The sequence below is a fragment of the Neovison vison genome, chromosome 11, assembly GCF_020171115.1.
Source record: "Neovison vison isolate M4711 chromosome 11, ASM_NN_V1, whole genome shotgun sequence".
NCBI classification, from domain to species: Eukaryota; Metazoa; Chordata; class Mammalia; order Carnivora; family Mustelidae; genus Neogale; species Neogale vison.
In genome coordinates this window covers 101392835-101417248 of record NC_058101.1, presented here as the reverse complement: position 1 = coordinate 101417248, position 24414 = coordinate 101392835, and the positions used below count along the sequence as shown (strand labels likewise).

The 24414-nt window shown below is 42.4% G+C and overlaps 1 protein-coding gene across 2 annotated transcripts in view; it reads right to left on the bottom strand.

The window, feature by feature from the left end:
- Positions 1-24414, bottom strand: part of PAPSS1 (3'-phosphoadenosine 5'-phosphosulfate synthase 1) — a 108992-nt gene that overhangs the window by 63431 nt on the left and 21147 nt on the right. For both annotated transcript variants that reach the window (XM_044224320.1, XM_044224321.1), the window contains exons 3-5: positions 22314-22549; positions 15422-15560; positions 10496-10614 (exon numbers count right to left, since the gene is read on the bottom strand). In XM_044224320.1, the coding sequence (XP_044080255.1) occupies positions 10496-10614; positions 15422-15560; positions 22314-22549 (494 nt within the window). The remainder of the gene's footprint in view (positions 1-10495; positions 10615-15421; positions 15561-22313; positions 22550-24414) is intronic.

Below are 24414 nucleotides of genomic sequence, written 5' to 3'. Positions count from 1 at the left end.
ATATTAATTCTAAAATGTTACATGGGTACTCAAAACTTTTTTTTTGCTTGACTGACCAAACACAATCTAAGACCTAACATATACTCTATCTATAATCTTTGCTCAAAAGAAGAGTTGTTTGTTTTTCTCTGGAAACCGGCAAACAAAACAAACACTCACTACCTGAAAATAATAATGTCCTTGTCTTCCCTTTCTAAATAACTGTGAACATGTTAATAAACATGATGATTCCACATTCTAAGTTTTGCCTTTAAGTATTTTCGGCACTTTTTTCCTGAGCCAAATCTGCTCACAAGATTTGAAGGCTAGCACTCATTCATATTTTATGTAACTATTAAATTTCTATTATCTAAACTACATGCATCCCAAGCATGAACACCAAACAGCATTCTGGCAAGACTTTAAAACTGAGCTGCGAAGTCAGGTTTTTATGTGCAGTATAAAATCCATTTAGAGCACTAAACCACCATTTCATAAAAAGACAAACCTTTAAATAATTTATAGCACTAGTAAATCTCGAGTTCCTAGTAGATTTAAAAACAGTATTTAAAATATCACTTTAGATTAAAACCAGCAGCAAGAAGCCTACGTCCTTATGTCATAACACACCAAGTTAAAATGCGATACCAGCAGGCCATCTAGTGACCATCCAAGGGTTCAGGGAAAAACTTAAATCCAAAAATCCTCTATATTTTTCAGTGTCTTCTATTTTCTTGAATAAAAATATGAAAATGTGCCAACTGAAGCACATTAAGAAACTGAAGACGCTCTGACCAAACACTGAGAAATTAAGTATTAATATAAACGAACACATTCCCTTACCCCAATTATATTACACAGGCCAGATCAAAAGAGAAGTAAGACAATGCAGAGATGACTGAGGATACTTAACATTATGCTAACCAAAACACCCACCATTCCAAAATACCCACTGTATGGAAAGAAGATTAAAGAAGCAACACCTGGTAGAATTCATTTCAGGAGAGTCTCTCCAAAGCAACACAAGCATCAGATAGAAAAATGCCTTGACTGTCAAGGATACTGAACTTTGTTTTCCAGAAAGCCCCAAATCAGGCTACCCTCTCTGCTCCAATAAAAAGTTTCCCATATATTACAATGGGAAGTATATATTTAGTCTCTGTCCCTGGTTCCTGGCACAGAGCTCCTGAAACCCTTGGGATCTCCTGAGTGATTAAGGGTGTGTTTGGTGTGATACTGTGATGACTCCAGGCCAAGAGGCTCCTCAAGAAAGATCACGCCAGGGGCACCTGGGTGGCTCAGTGGGTTAAAGCTTCTGCCTTCAGCTCAGGTCATGATCCTGGGGTTCTGGGATCCAGCCCCACATCGGGCTCTCTGCTCAGCAGGGAGCTTGCTTCCTCCTCTCTTCCTGCCTCTCTACGTACTTGTGATCTCTATCTGTGAAATAAATAAATAAAATCTTTAAAAAAAAACAAAAAAGAAAGATCACACCATATGCAGATGAGAAGGTTGGGACTTTCAACTCCATTCATGGAACTCTGGGCTGGGGTAGAAGCTGGAACGGAGTTCAGTCACCAATGGCCAAAGACTCAATCATGCCTCTGTGATAGAACCTCTGTAGAAACCCCTAGAGGACAAGTTCAGGGAGCTTTTGAGTTGGTAACAGTGCCCAAAGTGCAGAGAGGCACCCTGGCTCTCTCTGCCCCAGACTTTGTCCTATAGGCCTCGTCCATTTGCCTGTTCCTGAGCTGTACGCTTTACAATAAACTGGTATTGGTAAGTAAGTGCTTTCGTGAGTTCCGTGAGTCAAATAACTGACGCAGGCTGTGGGGGGTCCGGGTCCCCCATGAATGGGCAGTCAGCAAGCTGAAATGCAGGTATCTGGGCACCCTAGTTACAGCTGGCATCTGAAGTAGAAGCACTCTGTGGGACTGCAATATCCAAGCTAACTGTGGACACCTGGTGTCAGCACAGAATCCAACAGCTGAACTCTATCAGAGGACCAGATGATTAGTTAGAGGGGAAAAAAAAATCCTCAAAAGTCTAACAAATGGAGCCCGAAGAGGAAATAAAATGTACTTAAAATAAGATTTTGTTTTATATGGCTTAATAACACAAGCTGCTCACTTACCATTGAGATTTAGGTTTCAGGGCCTAAGTACATCTGGCATGATGGGCACCAGCTTTGCAAAAGGAACTCAGGTAACCAACAATCACGTCCTACTTCACACTACAGAGAACAAACACTTCCCACAAACCGGAGACAGGCACAGGCAGTTTCCTTCTTTACATGGTCAGCATTCCTTCCTCTCCAGACACTGCTGCCTCTGAGTGGCTCTGAAGTCCTTGGAGAGTATTCTAATAATATTAACTCCTTCTAAGACTCAATACTCTCAAGTTCTCAATCCCAACTACACTTCGGAAAAGATGGTCAAGGAATGCACGAGAGAGCCACAGAAAGGACTGCGGTTTCAGAAACCAGCTGGAAAGGGAAGGAATCCAGGTATAGGTATAAGGAAAGGCAGTGTAGAAGAGAGTGGGCTTCAGCATCCTTTATGCAGTGTTCAAATCCAACACTGCCCCTCATGGCGCTGTCCAGGGACAGACAACGTCACCGTTCTAAGTCGCTTTCCATCTGTAAATTGAGGATAACTGAACCCACTTCTCAGAGTTTTAACACACTCGGTGTAGGAATGCTCCTGAAACAGCTACTGAAGGCCTTGCCTCCATGGGAGTTCTCAGTGGTTTCCATCTCTACCCACGACACTGCCTTCTAGCGCACACAATGACAGTCTTACATGTGAAACTGGTTAGTGCAGGACCTCTCATCTTCACACCCTCGCTCCTCACTGTCACCCCTGCACCCGACATTGTCAGCCCCTCACCTCCCCGTCTAGCTTTGTTAAGATCAGCTCCACTCCGTGAGCTCCCACAACCCACCTGTGGAAAACCTCACAAATGCCTCTGTGACAATAAGTTGCACGGTTTGGGCCACCCCCAGGTCACCAGGGACAGGCTGCTTCAGAAGGTGTGCGCTGCACTAAGCTCCCTACCATCAGGGTGCGGCAGGCAAAGACTCTTTGCACCACCAACTCTGAGTGGACTGTCAGGTATTCGCAGGCTTACCCGTGTGCCGTAACGCACATCGGAGTTGCAACTCTGTGAGAAAAACAATCACAGGAGAACAAACGCCAGAACAGAAGTAGTCGTGTATGTATGTATACCTCCCTTCAACTGTGTTCTTTAATTCCGTATCATGCAATAAAAAAAAAATTCAACAAACTGATATGGCCATTCTAGTCTATAACTATAGATAATGGTGATAAGGACCAAAAATTAAGGCCCATGAGGCAGGAATTTTAATTCCTGCCACAACCCCAGTGTTTTATAATAGTACCCAGCACATAAAGCACTGACTATCTGTTAAATTAACTAACAGAATCAACCAAATAAAACACAGAAATACATACTTTCAATGGGAAATGAAGTCGTATCTTTTCCCCAAATGAGGGTGGCACCAAAAGAAGGCAAATGTGTTCTGCCCCTCCTATGTCTAAAAGAAAAAGAAAAAAAAAAAGAAAGAAAAGAAAGGAGAAAGAAAGAAAAGAAAAGAAAAAGGGGCGCCTAGGTGGTTCAGTCAGTTAAGCATCTGACTCTTAATTTCAGATCAGGTCATGATCTCAGGGTTATGAGATCAAGCCCCTTGTCAGGCTACACTCTGGGCATGGAGCCTGCTTGAGATTCTCTCTCTCCCTCTCCCTCTGCCCCTCTTCTCTGTCTCTATCTCAAAAAAAAAAGCAATTGCATTAAGGAGCCATTTGCATTTCTTCTGTCACCATCGAGATTTATGACAAAAATAACTTTTCACAAGAAAATTTCTCCATCTTAAACTAATATAACCAGAACACCTTTCTGGTTGTGAATTTTTTTTTTTTTAAAGATTTTTTTTATTTATTTATTCATTTGACAGAGACAGATCACAAGTAGGCAGAGAGACAGTCAGAGAGAGAGAGTGGAGGAAGCAGGCTCCCCGCTGAGCAGAGAGCCCGATGCGGGACTCGATCCCAGGACCCTGAGATCATGACCTGAGCCGAAGGCAGCGGCTTAACCCACTGAGCCACCCAGGCGCCCCTCTGGTTGTGAATTTAATTACACTGCACTTTAGGTATAATATGAACACTGCTGAAAGTAAAAGCCAGAGGCATATGGAAATGAATCCTAGGAAATCATATGCCTGGAATCCTAGGTATAGAATCCAGTATGTCCATGAGAAAGTTACTCAATATTTCTGAAATATTTCAGAGGTTTACTCTGTGAATAAAATTAGAAAACATATATAAAGTACTCAGCACAAAGACCATTTGGAAGCTGTCACAGTAATTAGAGCAAGAAGTGGCTAGAAGCTAAACTAGGAAGAATGCCACTTGCCCTCAGATTCTAACAATCAAAACAAGTATGTTGGTGCACCTGGGTGGCTCAGCTGGTTAAGCATCTGCCTTCAGCTCAGGTCATGATTCCACAGTCCTAAGACCAAGCCCCACATCAGGCTCCCTGCTCAGCAGGGAGTCTGCTTCTCCCTCTCCTGCTGCTGCTCCCCTAGCTTGTGCTCGCTCTCTCTCTTTCTCTCTCAAAAAAATAAAATCTTTAAAAAACAAAAACAAAAAACAAAACAAAAAAACACAAATATGTTAAAACACACAAAGCCCCATATATATGACCCTTATAGTAAGTCCTCGGTAAATGTTGGTGTTTTATTCTACCCCTCTTTTTCAAACCTTCAAGGAAACTGTCCAATTACCCAACTGTCTAGCAGGCATAACACAGAGTAACATCCATATAAAAGAGCAATTAGCATAATCATTACTTAGGAGCAAACATTAGAAGGCTTCATTTAAAAGTGGCAAAATAAATTAAGGACAATAATATGAAAATATGCAGCTTGGAGCTAAACTATGGAGAAGCTTGGGGGCGCCTGGGTGGTTCAGCGGGTTAAAGCCTCTGCCTTCAGCTCAGGTCATGATCTCAGGGTCCTGGGATCAAGCCCTGCATCAGGCTCTCTGTTCAGCAGGGAGCCTGCTTCCTCCTCTCTGCCTGCCTCTCTGCCTACTATGATCTCTGTCAAATAAGTAAATAAGAATCTTGAAAAAAATAAATAAAATAAAAATAAACTATGGAGAACCTTGAACATAAATCACCTTAATTCTATAAACCATGAGAAAAATGAATAAATTCTTTAGAGTAAAAAAAAAAATACAAAAACAAAACAACTAGACAAACTCGAGAAAGAGGATTCTTTGAATACGCGATGGAATAAAAGGCATTAAGGAACTGGAAACAGGGTAACCAGTTAAAGGAGTATCAGGTAGTATGAGCCTAAAATCATACAGGGACAGTCTGCCCTCAAGTTTTAAACACTGCAGGTAATGAGAACTACAAAGTCCCAGGCACGACAGACACTACATGAAGTCTGTATTTTCATTCCACAGAATCATGGTTAAAACCCAATTTCTGACTAAGTACAGTCTGGGATCCTGGGTTAAATCCCAGAATAGGACAGGACCTTAGTGGAAAATTTTGTGAAAGCCACATAAATGTGCGCTTTAGCATATCGAATCTTACCAGGATTCATTTTTAATTTTGAGAAATCTTCTACAGTCATGATGTTAAGGAAAGAGGAACCCAGTTGAGGGACAGACAGGAACTCTCTGTACTATTTTTAGACTTACAGACAATTGCAAAATTTTCTCAAAATACAGTTTTTAAAAATAAAAACAGCAGAATCGTCTGTTCACTACCAAAAAAACAAACAAACAACAACAACAAACCTCTATATAGGTGAAATGTCAAACCCAAAGGACACTATTCTACACCGGGACCCAAAGAAGTAGTTAGGAATCAGGGTGCCTGGGTGGCATAGTCAGTTAAGTGTCTGCCTTCAGCTCAGGTCATGATCCCAAGGTTCTGGGATCAAGTCCTGCATCAGGCTCCCTGCTCCATGGGAAGCCCGCTTCTCCCTCTCTCTCTAATTGCTGCTCCCTGATGCTTGAACTCTCTCTCAAATTAAATAAATAAATAAAATCTTTCTTTTTAAAAAAGTGGTTAGGAATGAAAGGGAAGACATAAGGGAGGGAGATTAGTATAGCATCTACCACATATTGTGTTTAATAATCCCAAAGAAGTGCCTGAGCTACCTGAAATTATCTAGCTTCAGAGATTCCTGAGCCCCCTACACTATATATGAGAGTATCTGTGTACTTTCCTGAGGTTCTATAAAACACTTAAAAACCACTAACTGGATATGAAAACTAGATAACTCAAACTAACAAAAAATAAAACTCTGTATAGCTTCCTAACATTAATAAATCTCCAGTTTAAAAAAAAAAAAGATAGGTATAATGTACAAAAAAATGCAAACAAATTATAATCCAAATGAAAAGGAAAAATACTGGAAACATAGACAACCCCAGAAGGCTAAAAGCAAAGCAAGAATAGACGGTTTGCTGAAAATTAAACAGAGATTCCGGAATAGAACATCATGTAACAAGAGGAAAGACCAGCAAATATATGAAATTGTAAACACTCCTGAGCCCATCACAGAGCTGAGGCCCTAACACAGTGCCTAGAACTGCTTCCAAAGATTGACAAGTCCCAGCAAAAAAAGACAAGACCCATAAACATGCCCCTCAGGAGCACATGGGAGGAAGAGGTGGCTGCAATAAAAGCAGGAAAGAAAAAAGCAGCTAACTGTTTTTAGCATTCTTCAAGGCCGAGTGAGGACTAGTGATAGGTCTGCATACCTGGGAACCACAGACGCCAGGAGTTCTACACTCACAAGCAGGTCTACCAGCATGCTTGGAATAAAGATTAGAAGGTCTCACAACTAGAGAGCTCCCCTTGGTGGCACACAGGCACAAAATTCTGTCCACACTCCCTGGATCACTGTCTCATACTACACAAAGGCCTGCAGCTAATAGGGAAGGGAGGGAAACCCTCCCCGGGTCCACTGTTTCTGAAAGAGGAGTAGAGATAAAAATGGCCAGCTAAAGGGATGCGGAGGAAATTCTCCTGGCCCAAGATATCCTGAATTGATACAAACCAGCAATCTGCTATTCCATGGGACTAAGACCTCCCAGGCTCAAAGCAGAGGTTGGCTACCATGCAGGAAGAGGAAACGACACTGACAAAGACCCATCTAAGACCCCGGAGTATAGATCCTGCTTAAGAGTGAGGCTGGATCAGCAGACTCGAGAACCACCACTGCTCCCCCGTCGTGAGCCTAGCACTGAGTTCTGAGCAATAGCATAACTCTCTTTCCACTGAGAAAGGAGTGACAGCATGTAGGGAGACCCCTTCTGAGATGGAGGCATCCAAGGAATGTTGAAAGCTCAAAGTGGAGCAGAAACACTAAGAAAGACCCTGCAGGAGGCAAGATCCCAGACTAGGCACAAGGTAGGATAGTCTACCGCTAGAGAAATTTGAAGCTGGTAGTTCATTATGAATAATTACAGAATAAAGAAACCCAAATCCATCTAAGCTACTAACTAAATTAACTCAATATACTATACTATATACACACTATGCAGTGTGACAGAAAAAGAATATAAACGCCCAGAGCATAGACACTATTTCCCTCAATCTCTACTATGCTTCCACACACAATGTCAAACATTCAATATAAAATTACGATATGCCAAAAAGAACAAGAAAAGCCAGCAATAAGAGATATAGCAAGATCCAGAAATGACCCAGTGGCTAGAACTACCAGGTATAACTTTATAGTTACTATATTAAAGGATCTAGTGCAAAAGTGGACAGTGTGTGAATAGAAAATTTCAATAGAGAGATGTACACTCTGTTTTAAAAAAATGATGCAATTTTTGTAATGATTATCAGTTTAACGATTTTAAGTGCAAATCAATATATTACACATAACTGAGGAATGACTAAGCTTGAAAATGAGTAGAAATTATTAAAACTAAAAAATTAACATGAAAAGAGTGAGAAGGGCACCTGGGTGGCACAATTAGTTGAGCATTCAACTCTTGGTTTTGGCTCAGGTCTGATCTCAGGGTCAGGAGATCGAATCCCACGTTGGGCTCCAGACATGATGCAGGGTTTCTCTCTCCCTCTCCTTCTGCCCCTGTCTTCCCCCCACCCCACTCTCTTTCTCTCTCGAAGGTAAACAAATCTTTAGGAGGAATAAAAGAGTGAAAGAACAGAGCACTTAAAAGCACTTAAAAGATTGTCTAACAAACATCTAACTGAAATCCCAGGAAGAGAAAGAATAGGGCAAAGATAATATCTGAAGAGGTAATGGCCAAGAGTTTTCAAAAACTAATAGAAGAACCAAAAGCCAAAGAACCCTAAATTGAAAGAAAAAAACCTAAAAATACTGAAAACCCTAGACACAACATACTAAAATCACTAAAAACTAAGGAATAAGAGAAAATCTTGAATTGAGGCACAAATAAAAAGAAACATTACAGGGAGAGGAGTCAAGAAAAGCACTGCATCAGACTTCTCATTAGAAACACTGCGAACCAGAGGACCATGGAGCACCATCTTTAAAGAACCAAAAGAAAAAAACCTGTCAACCCAGAATACTATGGCCAGTGAAAATATCTTTTTAAAATGACCAAGGGGTGCCTGGGTGGCTCAGTCAGTTGGGTATCCAACTCTTGACTTCAGCTCAGGCTATGATCTCAGGGTCATGGGATCAGGCCTTGCATTGGGCTCCACGCTTGGAGTCTGCTTGTGCCCCTCCCTCTTCTCCTCTTTGTGCTCGAACACATGCTCTCTCTGTCTCTCAAATAAATCAAATCTTAAAAAAAAAGGGGGGAGGGGGGGAGCAAACATGAGAAAGATCGGATATAAAACCTTTCTAACTCACTCCTCTGTGCATCCCAGAGTGCTATGCACATGCTGAAACCATGTTTCCTTTTTTTAAGGCTTTATTTATTTATTTATTTGACACAGAGAGAGAGAGAGAGCATAAGCAAGGGGAGCAGCAGAGGGAGAGGGAGAAGCAGGCTCCCCGCTGAGCAGGGAGCTCAATGTGGGGCTCAATCCCAGGATCATGACCTGAGCCAAAGGCAGACACTTAACTGACTGAGCCACCCAGGAGCCCTTGAAACCATGTTTCTAACACAATTTCTAGCAGCTCTATGCTCTTATTCCTATTTCCATCACCTACAATGTAAACCCTACAGGACAGAGACACACCTGGTTAATCTTTGTACTACCAGTGCCTAGGACTATGACAAACTACAGCAGACATCTGACTGCTGATGCTGAAAGAATAGATAATGAATAGAGGGAAGCCACAGGCACAGCAGCAAGATGGAGAAGCTCCAGAGCCCAGAAGCTGGGTAACAGAAAACCCAGATGGCAAAAAGACAAGCATAAAACCTCCCAGGATGGGGCCTCATGAACCTGCAGACAGCACAGCTGCACATCCAAAGGAACACATCAGAGCAGTGCTGTGACACATCATTTCACTTACGCAGCTAAAACGTTTAGATAAGGGAGGACTCACATTAGGAAGGTGATTCCCAGGTTAATTATCTGGCAGAATTTTACAACATGAAAAAATGCTAAGGCTAGACATTTTTAATACACTCAGACGTAGGTAATTTTTTTAAGTTGTATGTCTCCTATACCCAGTAAGAGATACTACACAAAAGAGGTTTATGGTAAAGGGATTGTAAAAATCAAGGAGGTTCAGATGCCACAGGCCACAGAGGACAAAATGGGGCACAGTGATGCATCACTGTCTGCGTACCACTACGTCAGGAGTCCCTGCACAGCACTAGGCAGCAAAGGTGAGGACATCCTGACCAGGGAAAGGGATCACTACAGACAACGACACAGAGGCCAGACCCTCCCTAAGTATACTGCATGACCCTCTGTTGGGACCAGGGAAGATAAGAACAGGAAAGAAAAGAGTTTCTAAAAACTGAAACTGGACTAAACCCTGAGAGAATCATGGACGTCCTGGAGGGCCTAAGTGCTTGGGAAAACAGCCAGCATCTTTATGCTTCCATATGCCCAGGAACCAGAGAAAGATCTTTATGCTCTGCAACATTTCCCTTCCTAAAAGTCAACCATCCTTATCATCATGTTGCACCAGGAAAATCCAGGCACTCTCTAAGAGACTAGGAGAATTGGCTACATTATGTACCTCAACTTAAATACAATAATGTCAAGGTGTAGAGCTGAATAATCACGGCTGAATGTACAGGTATCTGTGTGGTAAAGTTACTGCTAGAATAAATAAAAGAGCCTCTGGTTCTCAAGCCACCTGTGCTCCACACTGACCAGGGTATTTCGTGCGTTGTATGCACCGGTGCCCCCACGACACCAAACACAGGGACACACACACTCAGGAAACTGTCAGTACCACCAGAACCTGAAACACAAATGGTACTCCTTATCACCAGCACCTGTTCTTTCGGCAGGGGAAGAGTACAAAACAAATACACTTCTTCTGAGGACTCCCTCTTTGACCTTCTCCTACCCGCTCCTGCAGAAGCTCCACCACTTGCTGGACGCAGTCGTTCACATCACAGGAGTCTGTCTTCAGCACCAATTCAGGAGCCTCTGGCTTTTCATACTCAGAATCGATTCCAGTGAAACCTACAGAAGGACCAGATGAGAGAAGCAGGTGGAAATTAAAATAGGCTTATTTCTTCAGTCCAAGTCTTTGCTGTGTCAAGTTCGTATTTATGCTATCCTTTCGGAGTTCTGGGGTTACGGTACTAAAACTTCTTTCTTGGGAAGATTTCTGATTAAACTTCCATTTCTCCTTTAAATACACATAGTCCATTCTCATTCGCAGTTCAATAATGTTGCACAGACACTAAATTAGTGAATCTGCAATCGCAGGCTCCTAGGGGAAACATGGGGTTAGGCTCCTGCAAGCCTCAGTCATCAGAAAATTTGTTTACCCTTCTTTGTGGTACAAAAGCTGAAACATGAAGGCCGATTATCACGTTGCTCAGCCTCAGCTGGGCACCGTCCTTGGGGTGGCTATAACTTTTCCCACTCTGCAAGTATCCACAAGTGACTGCCAAAGCACCGCTGAGTACTGACGTGGGGGCTAAAAAACTTTAGCGAGTAGGGGCACTGGGTGGCTCAGTGGGTTAAGCCTCTGCCTTTGGCTCAGGTCATGATCTCGGGGTCCTGGGATTGAACCCCACATTGGGCTCTCTGCTTCCCCCTGCCTCTCTGCCTACTTGTCATCTCTCTCTCTCCGCCAAATAAATAAATAAAATCTTTGAAAAAAAAAAAAAAAGAAAAAGAAGAAGAAGGAAAAAGAAAAAGTACTTCAGTGAGTAGAAAACGTGCAAATATGGACTCTCTGGATGATGAGGACGGACTATGCTTCTTCTGTCATATTTTCTAAGTAAATGCCTGAAACGCCAACAGAGAAATATGAATGAGTACCAGGGGAACCAGAGCCTTTCAATTTCCCCAGGAAAATATAGGATATAATACTTACCTCCTAAGCATAAGCCAAACTCAACAAGATTTTCTTCCTCTCAATACAAAACTGACACACCAAAGTCTATCTGCCCATTATAGTCACAGGGGTTACCTACAGCCAAACTGAAGCCCTGCAGGCTTCCTCTGCCACCAGGATTACTTGTTCAGGAAAGACAAATTAACTACTACCAACTTTAGCAACATAAATAAGAACAGGAATCCTGATATATCACTAAATAGATCCCATAATGAAACATAATTAGTTTAGATACTAACCCCTATTTAGGTTTTCCCCTTAAATATGTGTTACCAAGGAACTGTCAAGAAAGAATGCATGATGCTTGTCAGGAATGGGCCAGCTGAGCTGAACATATGCTGTTCCTATATTACACCCTTGATATCACCTCATGCATAAGTCACTTAAGACCTGCCTTGGAGGGCTTAGGTCAACCCTGGAGCAGAATAATAAACATGAATTTAAAATCATTACTATTAAGAGAAACAGTCACCAAGAGAGTTCTAAAATATATACTCCAAGTCTATGGCCCATGTTATTTTTTTTCTATTTCATATTTCTAAGTATCACATAAAGTCCTGAATCCAAGAAGGAGATTTCTGCATTACCAATATTCCTAAGAGAGTCACAGTAAAATAGTTGGGGAAAAATAATTCTGTTCAAAACAAAATACTAATTTTGTTTTTTGGGTTTTTTTTTTTTTTTTTTTTTCTGTGTAGAAAAAGTGTTGCAGGGCGGGGGGGGGTGGGTGGGGGAGGTTAGAGGGAGAGAGAGAGTCTTAAGCAGACTCCATGCCCAGCACGGAGTTCAATGCAAGGCTTGATCTCACCACCCTGAGATCATGATCTGAGCCAAAAACAAGACTTGGGCACTTAATCGAATGAGCCACCCAGGCAGACCTAAAACACTAGCTCTTAAGTTCTAATTCTCAAACGCAGCTACACAATGGAATTGTCAGGTCCCATCCTCGTGACATTCTGATTTCACTTGTACAGCTTTGGCAACTAATTTTTTTTTTTTTTAAGGTTTTATTGAGGTGCCTGGATAGCTCAGTGGGTTAAAACCTCTGCCTTTGGTTCAGGTCATGATCCAGGGTCCTGGGATTGAGCCCCACGTCAGGCTCTCTGCTCAGCAGGGTGCCTGCTTCCCCGTTTCTCTCTCTGCCTGCCTCTCTGCCTACTTGTGATCTCTATCAAATAAATAAAATCTTTAATAAATAAATAAATAAGATTTTATTTAGTCGACAGAGAGAGACACAGTGAGAGAGAGACACAAGCAGGGGGAGTGGGAGAGGGTGAAGCAAGCCTCCCACTGAGCAAAGAGTCGATGCGGGGCTGGATCCCGGGACCCTGGGATCATGACCTGACGGCAGACACTTAACTACTGAGCCACTCAGGCACCCCGGGAACGGATTTTGAAACGTTCCCCCAGATAATGCTAATGTGCAGCAAAACCTGAAAACCACTGTGTTAGAAGACCTGGCTTAGCATTTTAAAAAGCCAGGAATTCCCTGCCTAGCTAATTTGTCCTTTAAGTGATTACAGTAAATGTACACTTAAGAACAACATTTATATTTAAATAGATAATAACTACTAGAGTAGTAATCATGAAAATAATCTAGTATTAGAATAGCTGGCCCGGGGATACATTTACAGTTTAGTAAATGTCACATAAAGACTTTTATAAGCCTGAGGTCTACGAATGTATGCAATCTCTTCTGTCCTCAAACACTTACCACCACAGTTCTGAAACAGCATTGATAGGGAACTTTCAAGCACTATCTGACAATGAGTAACCGATTTTTTAAAACAAACAACTCTATCATCAGAAACTCTAACACCACGGCAAACATAATGTTTGTACACAGGTATATATATATATACATATATATATATGTTAACCTAAAGAACATTTTATTAATGTCTACTCAGAAGTTTTTTTGTTTGTTTTTTAGCATTTATTTGAGAGAGAGAACTTGTGCATGCACGCACACAAGCAGGGGTAGGAGCAGTGGGAGAGGGAAAGACTCCCTAGCCAACTCCCACTGAGAGTAGAACCTGCCACCTGGCTCAATCCCAGGACCCTGAGATCAGGACCGGAGCCAAAACCAAGATCCGGATACTTAGCCTACAGAGCCACCCAGGCGCCCCTAGTCAGAGGAATTTAAAAACACTTAGGAAAATAAACAAGTAACACAGAGAAAACTAAACTAAAACACACACTCCCAAAAAGAGAACACAAATTGTAAATGACTCAAGGTATTTTGCATGTGACCTTATTCATCTTTGCATCCCAGCACCAAATACATACCTCAGAAATAGAAAGCACTGATCAATGTGTGTTGAACATCCAATTTCCACTCCCTCTTCTCACGTATCCAACAAGCATTTACTATGTGTGTGTCAGGTATTGGGCTTTGGGCCTCACACTGTGCTAAACTCTAATGACAGAAAAATATTCAAGATGTTACCCTGTTCCCAGTAGCTTATTCCAGAGCCAGAGAGACAAATCTACCCTCCTCACCAATCCACGTTTGCCAAAACAACAAAACCAAGTAAAATTAAAATAGGAGTTAGGCTTCAGGATCCCAGACACACCACTTTGCTTCTCTCCGCCAAATCTCTAGGGGAAAAAATGAAGTGAAAGCTGGCCATTGACAAACAAGAGGTTGGTACCGATGATAAAAAAAAAAAAGCTGAAATAGTTCCCCTCCCAATGATGTCAATTGTTCAGGTTAGGCAACCTGCTGAACCAAGAAAGAGCAGGCTTAGTGGGTGAAACTGAGTCTCCACGGTGGCACGACTGGATGTCAGCCTGGTCTGAGGAACCAGATTTCACCACAACAGGTGGCACTTGCCCCAGCTGCTAACGTGTCCCCAGGTCCAAATACAGAGCAGCCCAGAATAACAAGAATTGTCCTTCCTGTCCCACCTTCTCCTAGGCAACGCCAGAAGCTGAGTGACAAAATACCGAATTCACAGAACCCAAGGAAGCTCCTGTGATTGCCCAGGCTATCATACCCCGGATTGGGAAGGCATCAAAGTTACCTGCATGAATCACTGATCCCTGCACAGTGCTGACTGAGGAATTGATCCTTGATTTTTTTTAATACTGGCATGTCCTCTGTTAACAGCAGAACATAACTAATGTCCAAGAATGTCTAGAAGATTACTACGATCGGTATCAAAGGCCACAGCAGACAGGTTCTTAATGTCTCTTATGTACAAATGTTCACCACAGTTGAAACTCTAGAAGCAAATCATAAAACCTAAAAAGCACGGTATCTCTATTTTGATGGAATCAGCAATACACTGATTCACCCTAATTCAACAATTGTACACAGGATGAATAAGGGACTATTTCAAGCACCATGACATAAATAAGAACAAGACACTGTCTTTGCTCTCAAGATGTTTATAATTCAAGCATCCTTCCCATTAGCTACAGAATTACCTTCGTTTTCATTGGAACAAAAAGCAGAATGGACAGCAGCTAGCCACTGATATCCAGTCTAATGCTAGGCACCTAATTATATCAAGCAGGTTTCCAGCAATCCCTGAGGTCCCAACCTTCTAAAACTCTGTCTTGTGAGCAAGATTCCAATCTGATCAACAATACCCCCGAGTACACACAGTGTCAGGTAGTGCTGGTACGTCTCAAAGACACAAGAGTGGAGCAAGACCCACTTTTTCTTCTCAAAGAGCTCCAAGCTGTTTGAATACTCCCAGTCTCTTTCTCCGTAAAGATGATCAGTCTCAGATACGGTGGGATAAAATATGTAAGCAAAGGGACACGTGGCTGGCTCAGTCAGTAGAGTACACACACCTCTTGATTTTGGGATCAAGTTCAAGACCCACATTGGGTATAGGGATTACTTAAAAAATAAAACCTTAAAAAAAAAAAGCAAGCAAAGAGAAACTAGAAAAAAAAAATAGTACTTACCTTTAATTTCTCCAGCCCGTGCTTTTTTGTAGAGTCCTTTGACATCCCTCTGTTCACAAACGTGCAGAGGGGCATCAACAAATACTTCAAAAAAAGGTAAACTTGCACCCTCATGAATTTGCCTTGCATTGTTGCGATCCTTAGAAAGAAGACATACGGCTGAGTCAGTGGAAAACAAATACTAAACAGAACAGTTTATATTTTAAAGTATAAACTGAGGGGCACCTGGGGGTTCAGTCAGTTAAGTCTCCGACTTTGACTCTGGTCATGATCTCAGGGTCCTGGGATCCAACCCCACATCGCACTCCATGCTCAGCAGGAAGTTGCTTAAGGATTCTCTCTCTCCCTCCGCCCCTTCCTCCACTTGGGCACACACTCTCAAATAAACAGAGAGAGGTGCTCTCTCTCAAATAAATAAATAAAATCTAAATCTATCGGGGGTGTGTGTGTGTGTGTGTGTGTCACTCTCAAATAAACAGAGAGAGGTGCTCTCTCTCAAATAAATAAATAAAATCCAAATCTATCGGGGGTGTGTGTGTGTGTGTATGTGTGTGTGTGTGTGCCTTTCTCAAATAAACAGAGAGAGGTGCTCTCTCTCAAATAAATAAATAAAATCTAAATCTATCGTGTGTGTGTGTGTGTGTGTGTGTGTGTGTAGGGCACCTGGGTGGCTCAGTTGGTTAAGTGTCTGCCTTCTGCTCAGATTATGGTCCTGGGGTCCTGGGATAGAGCCCCGCATCAGGCTCCCTGCTCAGTGGGGAGTCTGTTTCTCATTCTCTCTGCTTCTGCCCTTCCCCCTCACTGTGCTCTAAGTAAATAAATAAAATCTTAAATATATATATACATATATAATATGTATATATATAAAAATCCAAAAAATTCTTAGGTTAATATACCCTTTCTTTATAACAATTTTAAGGGGTATACTATTCTAAAAATCCAAGATATTGGGAAGTTCAAAAGGGAAAACAATACATGTCCTATAAAAAACTTCACCAAGTTTTATGAGGAAGCAAAGCCAAAGCCCAGCCCAAATGCAGAGGTCATTAGGCCTCTCTCTCATAACATGTTCAACCTCAGCCTGAGCTGACTTGAAAGCAAATTCACTTCCCAAGAAATCCACTCAGAACCCTGAGGGGGGTTTATCCACTTGCCAAACATTAACTCCTGTGGCCACTTCTTGTCTTGAGCATTCCCAAAACTTTACTTTTCTGCCCTACCCCTAAACCCCTAACTCTCTGGTGATCACCTTCATTGCTCTGCCCTGTCCTCTGGTATGGTTCCCTTTTTATTTATTTTTTTTTAAAGATTTTATTTATTTCTTTGACACAGAGAGAGAGATCACAAGTAGGCAGAGAGGCAGACAGAGAGAGCGAGGGGGAAGCAGGCTCCCTACTAAGCAGAGAACCTGATTCGGGGCTCGATCCCAGGACCCTGGGATCATGACCTGAGCTGAAGGCAGAGGCTTAACCCACTGAGCCACCCAGGCGCCCCTATAGTTCCCTTTTTAAGTCAACCTCTTCTTTCTGGTCTTAGCTAAAACCAAGTACCACCCCCTCCCCCCCCCCGCAGAGATCCACTGATTTTCTCACCTTCATACTCTGTACACAAGCAGGGCCAATGTTTCCAAAGTCAGCCCCCACCATTCCCATCATTTGACGCCTCCCAGCTCACTTTAGCATTCATTTCTTATGGTCCCTCTGACAAACCATGCCCACTTCCACTGTTACCACTCTCCTCTTCCTTATTTCAACAAGAAAATCCACAGGCACAAATGCTCTCTCTCTCTTCTCTGCCATGTAAGTGTGTCTAGTTGCCCAGCTACCTTTGTCTCGCTCACTCCTGTCACTCCTCCCTTTAGATTCCAGAGTCCCATCCCTCTAGCGGATCCTGCTCAACCCGTTATCCCTACTCCATCTGAAATCTTCAGCCTCTGCCCTCTCTGCCACCTTTTTCCTAGGGGCAATAAACATGTCACAAAAAACAAGTGAACTGGGCACCTGGGTGAGTCGCTTAAGCGTCTGCCTTCGGCTCAGGTCATGATCGAGGTGTCCCAGGACCCAGCCCAGCATAGGGCTCCGTGCTCAGCAGGGACGCTACTTCCCCCTTGGACCCACCCCCTTCTTATGTGCACACACACTCTCTCAAATAAATAAAATCTTAAAAAAAAAAAAAAAAAAGAAAAGAAAGAAAAACAAGTGAACTAACAGATTACACAAAATCCCTTAATCATGCGTACTCTTCAGCCTTTAAATGACAGGACTTTCTGCTGCATTCCACATTACTAACCCTGTGTATGGCAATGATGCTACCCCCAATCATTCCTAATGCAGGCTCCCCGGGCTCTTCCTACTTATCTCTTCAACACAGCTGTTGCCCAAAGTCCATCAGGAGCCCACTGCTCACATTAAGTCCTTGAACACTTTTCTCAGCAGCCCTCACAATTTCAACTACAACATAAACACCAACTCTTAAGTCTGAGCCCTGCCTTCTCTCCCGAAATTGAACACACATTTCCAACTTCCTCCTAAATACACCCACCTGGACATCCCACAGCCACCTCAAACTTAGCACGTCCCTAACAGAGTTCATTCTCTTTTCCCCCCAAGCTGGAATCCTGCCTATACTGCCCAAATCAAGGAAGGCAACACTATTCATCCAGAAAAAAAGAGCTGATCTGGTTCCTTCCTTTGCTCCCCACTCTCCCACCCCCTGTGCATCCTGTCACAAAGTCCTTCAAATTTTGCCTCTAATTATTAGACCAACCCAATTTGCATTTCTTCCCTACTCCCTAGCTCAACCTCATTCCTCAACTGGTCAATTGCTACACCCTTTTAAAAGTGTGCTGGCTTCTAGCTTTGCTCTACTCAAAGCCATACTCTAACACTGTCCCTAACCATGTCACTGACTTTTCAGAGATTCCCCATGACCATAGGGTAAAACCCAAATTTCTTAGTGGGAGGCATCAGACCGCCTTTTTCCTTTCCTTTTTTTTTTTTTTTTAAAGATTTTATTTATCCATTTGACACAGAGAGAGAGAGAAAGCAAAAGCAGGAACACAAGCAGGGGGAGTAGAAGAGGGAGAAGCAGGCTTCCCGTGGAGCAGGGAACCCAACATGGGCCTCAATGAGGCATCAGACCGCCTTTTTCCTTTCCTTTTTTTTTTTTTTTTTTAAAGATTTTATTTATCCATTTGACACAGAGAGAGAGAGAAAGCAAAAGCAGGAACACAAGCAGGGGGAGTAGAAGAGGGAGAAGCAGGCTTCCCGTGGAGCAGGGAACCCAACATGGGCCTCGATCCCAGGACCCTGGGATCACAAGCTGAGCCAAAGGCAGATGCTTAACAGCTGAGCCACACAGGCACCCCAGGCATCAGGCCTTCTATACCTGGCCCCACCATTCTCAGTCTTGCACTTAATGTTCTATTAATAATTAATACCTGCCTGGTCTACCAGGTTGTTTGGGCCTTATGCCTTAGTCATCTGCCCTGCCAGAAACCCTCCACTGCTCTCTTCTTCATAAAGCAATGTGCTCCTCACAGGGCCGCTCTGTGGTGAATTCCTCCATGAAGCTCACCCCACAGGCCCAGAATGACTGAGGGCCCTTGCTTCCTCTGGCTTCTCGGAGTACCCACTATATACCTGTCGTAGATCTTATTCTGATATATTGGTTAACTCTTCATTAGCTTTACAACCACAGCATGTAGCAGAATGATTAAGTTGTGACCTTAACTGATTCCAACTGTCCTTTAAAATGAAGGTGTTTCCAAGTTTCTAGCCATGGCTCTCTTCTCATTCTATATAACTACTCTATACTTAATTTCAACTAGGTTTCAATGAACAAAGTTAATGATTCCTAAATCTTTCTCAATTCTACACAGCTTTCCTGCGCTCCAAGACCAATTTTCCAATGGCCCACTTAGATACGCCACTAGAATTTCAAACCTAACCCACCTAGAATAAAATCATCATCTCCTCCCTCCCTATCCTGTATTTTCCACCTCAATCATTCCATCTTCTATTCAGAAAGAACCAGCCTTCATGCTCACCCCAAACTCAGCAATCAGCCAGGCATCATGTCCTTCTGATGCTATGGGCTCAAGAGCCCTCAAAATGCCCCATCTTTTCCATTCCCATTATTGCTGCTTGAATTCACTCCAAAAGCCTCCTCACTGGTCTCCTATCTCCAGGCCACGCTTATTCCAGGCTTCAAAGGCGACTTTACTAAAATGCAAGCCCAGTGACAGCATTCACTAGAACAATCTCAAACTGTTCAGTCCCCTGGGCGGCAAAGTTCTGAGCAGTGAAGATTCATCATCGGACCTCTGCAAACCACTCTAGCTTCATCACCCCTCACATTCATCCTGCACAGCAGTCATAACAAACTACCTACAGATCCCCAAAAGACGAAACTCCCTGACATTTCCATCCTGCGGCAGACACTGCACTGTCTCTTCTGCCAGGGCAGTGTTCTCCCTCCCATCTCACTTGTACGCTCTGATTCCTCCAGGATTCATTTCAAGTGGCACCTCCTCGGTGATTCTTACACAGGACCTTCCACAGACATCGACCTCATCTCCTGCTGCAACACACTGCAACTGTTCCCATCTCTAGGCTCCCACCAGACTAGCTAGGAACCACCAGGTTTATTTTTAGAACCAAGATCCTCAAGTTCAATGGTGACATGAAATAATACACATATGCTATATTATATGGTCTGATATAAATATTACAGATTTATAGGCCAAAAAGCAGATCAGCATACGCTTTTAGAGACCCAGCTGACAGCTCTCCAAATCCTGTGTTACCCTCTCCTCTTCCAAGAGCTGCACAAATTCCCAGAAATACAAGAGTATCAGTTACTATATTACTCTGAAAACTGTGCATATCCAAGGATGCAAGAACTCAAACAACTATCATTCTTTTATATACTTCATAACCTGGTAACCTTTTTTTTTTTTTAAAGATTATTTATTTATTTATTTGTCAGAGAGAGGGAGAGAGAGCGAGCACAGGCAGACAGAGAGGCAGGCAGAGGCAGAGGGAGAAGCAGGCTCCCTGCCGAGCAAGGAGCCCGATATGGGACTCGATCCCAGGACGCTGGGATCATGACCTGAGCCGAAGGCAGCTGCTTAACCAACTAAGCCACCCAGGCATCCCCATAACCTGGTAACCTTTAAAAATGAAATAAAAATGATACACTGACATTGTTTCCAATGTTTCAGGACAATGAAAAGTAGTCCTCACAGGACCTTTTAGGATTCCTGCCATGGTTCAATTAAGTGAATTTTATAATTAACACTCCATTTGATACTTCCCTATAATTCTAACAGCTCATATTTTAGTGCTGCTTTTTAAAAAAAAGTCCAAGTAGCCATGCAAATTCACAATACAGCACTAGAGCCGTGCTATTATTTGTTATATTTACTGAATACTTACTATGTACCACACACTGTGCTGAGAGCTCTGGATGCATGACTTACCTAATCCTCAGAGCAACCCTATGAAGTAGGCATTATCTGAGCTTATGTAGGTCAAGTCAACTGGCCAAGGTCATAACAGCAACCGGCAGAGCTGAATTCCAGTCCACTGTTTCTGGCCCCAAAGCCTTTAGCCACATAGTAATTCACCTGTTCTTTCACATATGAGCTATGCTGTCATTTAATAAACACTTAACATCAAGATTACAAAGATAAATAAGATGTGTTTCAGACTTCAAGAAGCCAGTGGGTTTTAGAGGTAACAAGGCATAGTGGGAGAGAACATGGATTCCAGCAACACTGTCTAGGTACAAATCCTTGCTCTACCATGTACAATATGTGACCCTGGGTAATTTACACCTGTCTCCTCACCGCTTCCTTTTTTCTTTTTTTTTACGATTTTATTTATTTATTTATTTATTTGAGAGACAGGGTGAGTGAATAAGGGGAGGGGCAGATGGGGAGGGAGAAGAGACTCTCAAGCAGACTCCACACTGAGTGCAGAGCCTGACGTGGGGCTGGACCTTAGGACCGACCTCAGACAAAACCAAGAGTCAGACACTTCACTGATTGAGCCACCCAGGCACCCCACATCTGCCTTCTCCATTGGCTGATGAGCACTAAATCGATTAATTCATAGTATCTAGTTGGTATTCAATAAATGTTAACTGTTACGATTTTTATTACTACTACTACTATTACAGCTGCTGCTATTAGCACCACCAACCAATGACCTGGTATTTGTAACAGAACAATGCACTATGGCACAATAATAAGGGCACCAAAGGCAGGTAAGCCCAAAGGACCAAGAGAAGGTACTCAGGAGGAAGAGACACCTAACTTGACTCTCAAAGCACAAACAGGAGTCAACTGATATGGAGAAAAGAAGGATCGGTAGAAGCAGAAGAGTGTCTTCTAGGCAGGGAAACAAAACTCGCACAGTGAGAATACAATTTTTTAAGAGAAATACAAAAAACTTTAAAAAAATTTTAAAAATAGTGAATTGGTGCTAAAATAAAAGGAAGAGTGTAAGGAAAGAAGAGCCTGAAGACCTGGGAGCAAAGAAGCCATAGTCAGGCCCACATGAAGAAACTGAAATCTCTCCCTGGTGTCTGACACATGCTGAGTATTTACTGTATGTTTACTGAATTGAAAAGACAAGCTTGAAATAATTTGGCCACTGGCTTGAGGTCAACAAGTTTGGTTACCTTGGGGGAGTGGGGGGGGGGGCTCATAGCAGGTTTTACCAAAACTAAATTTACTCAGAAGTCACAGCACAGAAATGCTGGAGGTTAATTATTTTAATCTGAATTTAGCTTCAAAGCACACACCCATGTTTAAACAGTTTGTTCTCCGTGACAGCATATTCTCAATCAACGACACGAGAACAGCAACAGCACAAAGGCCACATACCTGAGTATAAGGTGATATAAAACTCGTGATGCAAACTAAGCCAGCATCTGCAAACAGCTTAGCAACTTCTGCGATGCGTCGAACGTTCTCCTCTCTGTCTTCAGGACTGAAGCCAAGATTCTTATTGAGACCCTGACGAATGTTGTCACCATCCAAAGTGTAGCACGGGATGCCATGGCACACCAAGTACTCCTCTAAGGCCATGCTCACTGTGGTCTTTCCTGCCCCAGATAAGCCTAGAAGCCAACAGTCCAAGCACAGTTCAAATGCAGCATTAGAAGGATAACCACTTAGTTATAAGGAATTAAAATCACAGGCTTAATTACATTCATTTTTCATAGTCATCTCTCAGTAACACTTTTCCTGCATTTCTCCATAAGATATACATCTGAGCTAGAAAAGCATCTATAGTTCTAATAAAATAAGCATTTATGTTTTGGGGTTTTTTAAAATTACAACAAACGTTTATTTAAATTAATAGATTTGTAGCTCAAATAGTTCTCAACAGCACACTTCAGGTTTACTCAACTTCTTAAAAATATCCGAGGGCAGTTGCAACCACAGATTTCAACTCCATGATTTCTCCTTGCCCATTCTTCTCTCTGTTCTGTTTCCCAAAGAATTTCTTTCGGATGGGGTCCAAGGTAGAATTTACCCTCCTTGTATTGTGTTCACTGCTCATTAGGCGAAATCTGTTTCCTCCTGGTCAGATCCCGTGCTTTCTCAGTGTGAAACACCCTGTGGTGTTACAGGTTCTCAGGAAGCCTCATGGGCTCCTTCACGTCATCATTCTCACATACTGTATCATCTCACACTAACACTAGTTTCTTGAACTACAGCACTGTGATACCATTTCTGAATAGTATTTTCTGAATGTGCTGGAGGGTTCCAGCTCCCGGCTTAATGCTGCAACAGCAGGCCGTTCACCATTTTGATCCAAGACTACAGGGTTTCCTACTCAAGCATTTATGTTTTTAATAACTCCTGTCCATGCCCAAAGGTATCCTAGAAATTACTCATTTTCAAAGGGTTCTCATTACCACTATTGCAACGTCACGTGCCAAAGTAAAAACAGAGTGATACACCCAAATTATTTCTGGGGAAGCAATAAAAAGGACAAAAGTGGGGGTGGGAGGTTGGGGTACCAGGTGGTGGGTATTATAGAGGGCACAGCTTGCATGGAGCACTGGGTGTGGTGAAAAAATAATGAATACTGTTTTTCTGAAAATAAATAAATTGGAAAAAAATTAATTAATTAATTAATTTTTTAAAAAAAGGACAAAAGTAAGTAAAAATAATATTATAAAGTTATCTTTATATTCCAGGATCAATACATCCCATAGATTACCATGATAAAAGTATCTGGGAGTCCAATTTATAATATAATTAATTTTGAGAGAATATCCTTACTTCAACTCACTTTCCTCTACCAATGTTTACTCACTAAATAACAAGAAGGAAAAGGAAAGCATATATTGATGCACTAACACTTGCCACCCTGATGAGTATGTAAGTACAGAATTCACAACTAATGAAGCAAGACATAAAAATGGAAGTCTAGGGGCACCTACATGGCCCAGTGGGTTAAGCCTTCACCTTCAGTTCAGGTCATGATCTCAGGGTCCTCGGATCGAGCCCCACATCAGGCTCTCTGTTCAGCAGGGAACCTGCTCCCCCTCTCTCTCTGCCTGCTTACTTGTGATCTCTCTCTTTCAAATAAATAACTAAAATCTAAAAAAAAAAAAGGAAGTCTCACATACTGATTCCCTTGAAAGAAGTCATGATTGTTTAGAAGGATGACTAAAAAAAAAAGTGGATGATAATGTTAGGAGGATCAATAGTATTACTTGCTTTATACATTAAAAACTTGTATATTGGGGTCCCTGGAGGGTGCAGCAGGTCAAGCACCTGACTCTTGCTTTCCACTCAGGTCATGATCTCATGGTCACTCAGTGTGGGGTCTGCTTGAGATTCTCTCTCCCTCCCTCTGCCCCCCTCCTGTTCGTGCTCTCAAATAAATCTTAAAAAAAAAAAAAAAAAAAAAAACCCACTTTGTATTAAAGATTATAGCAGACGGTATTTTCCAAAGATGGCTGCAACA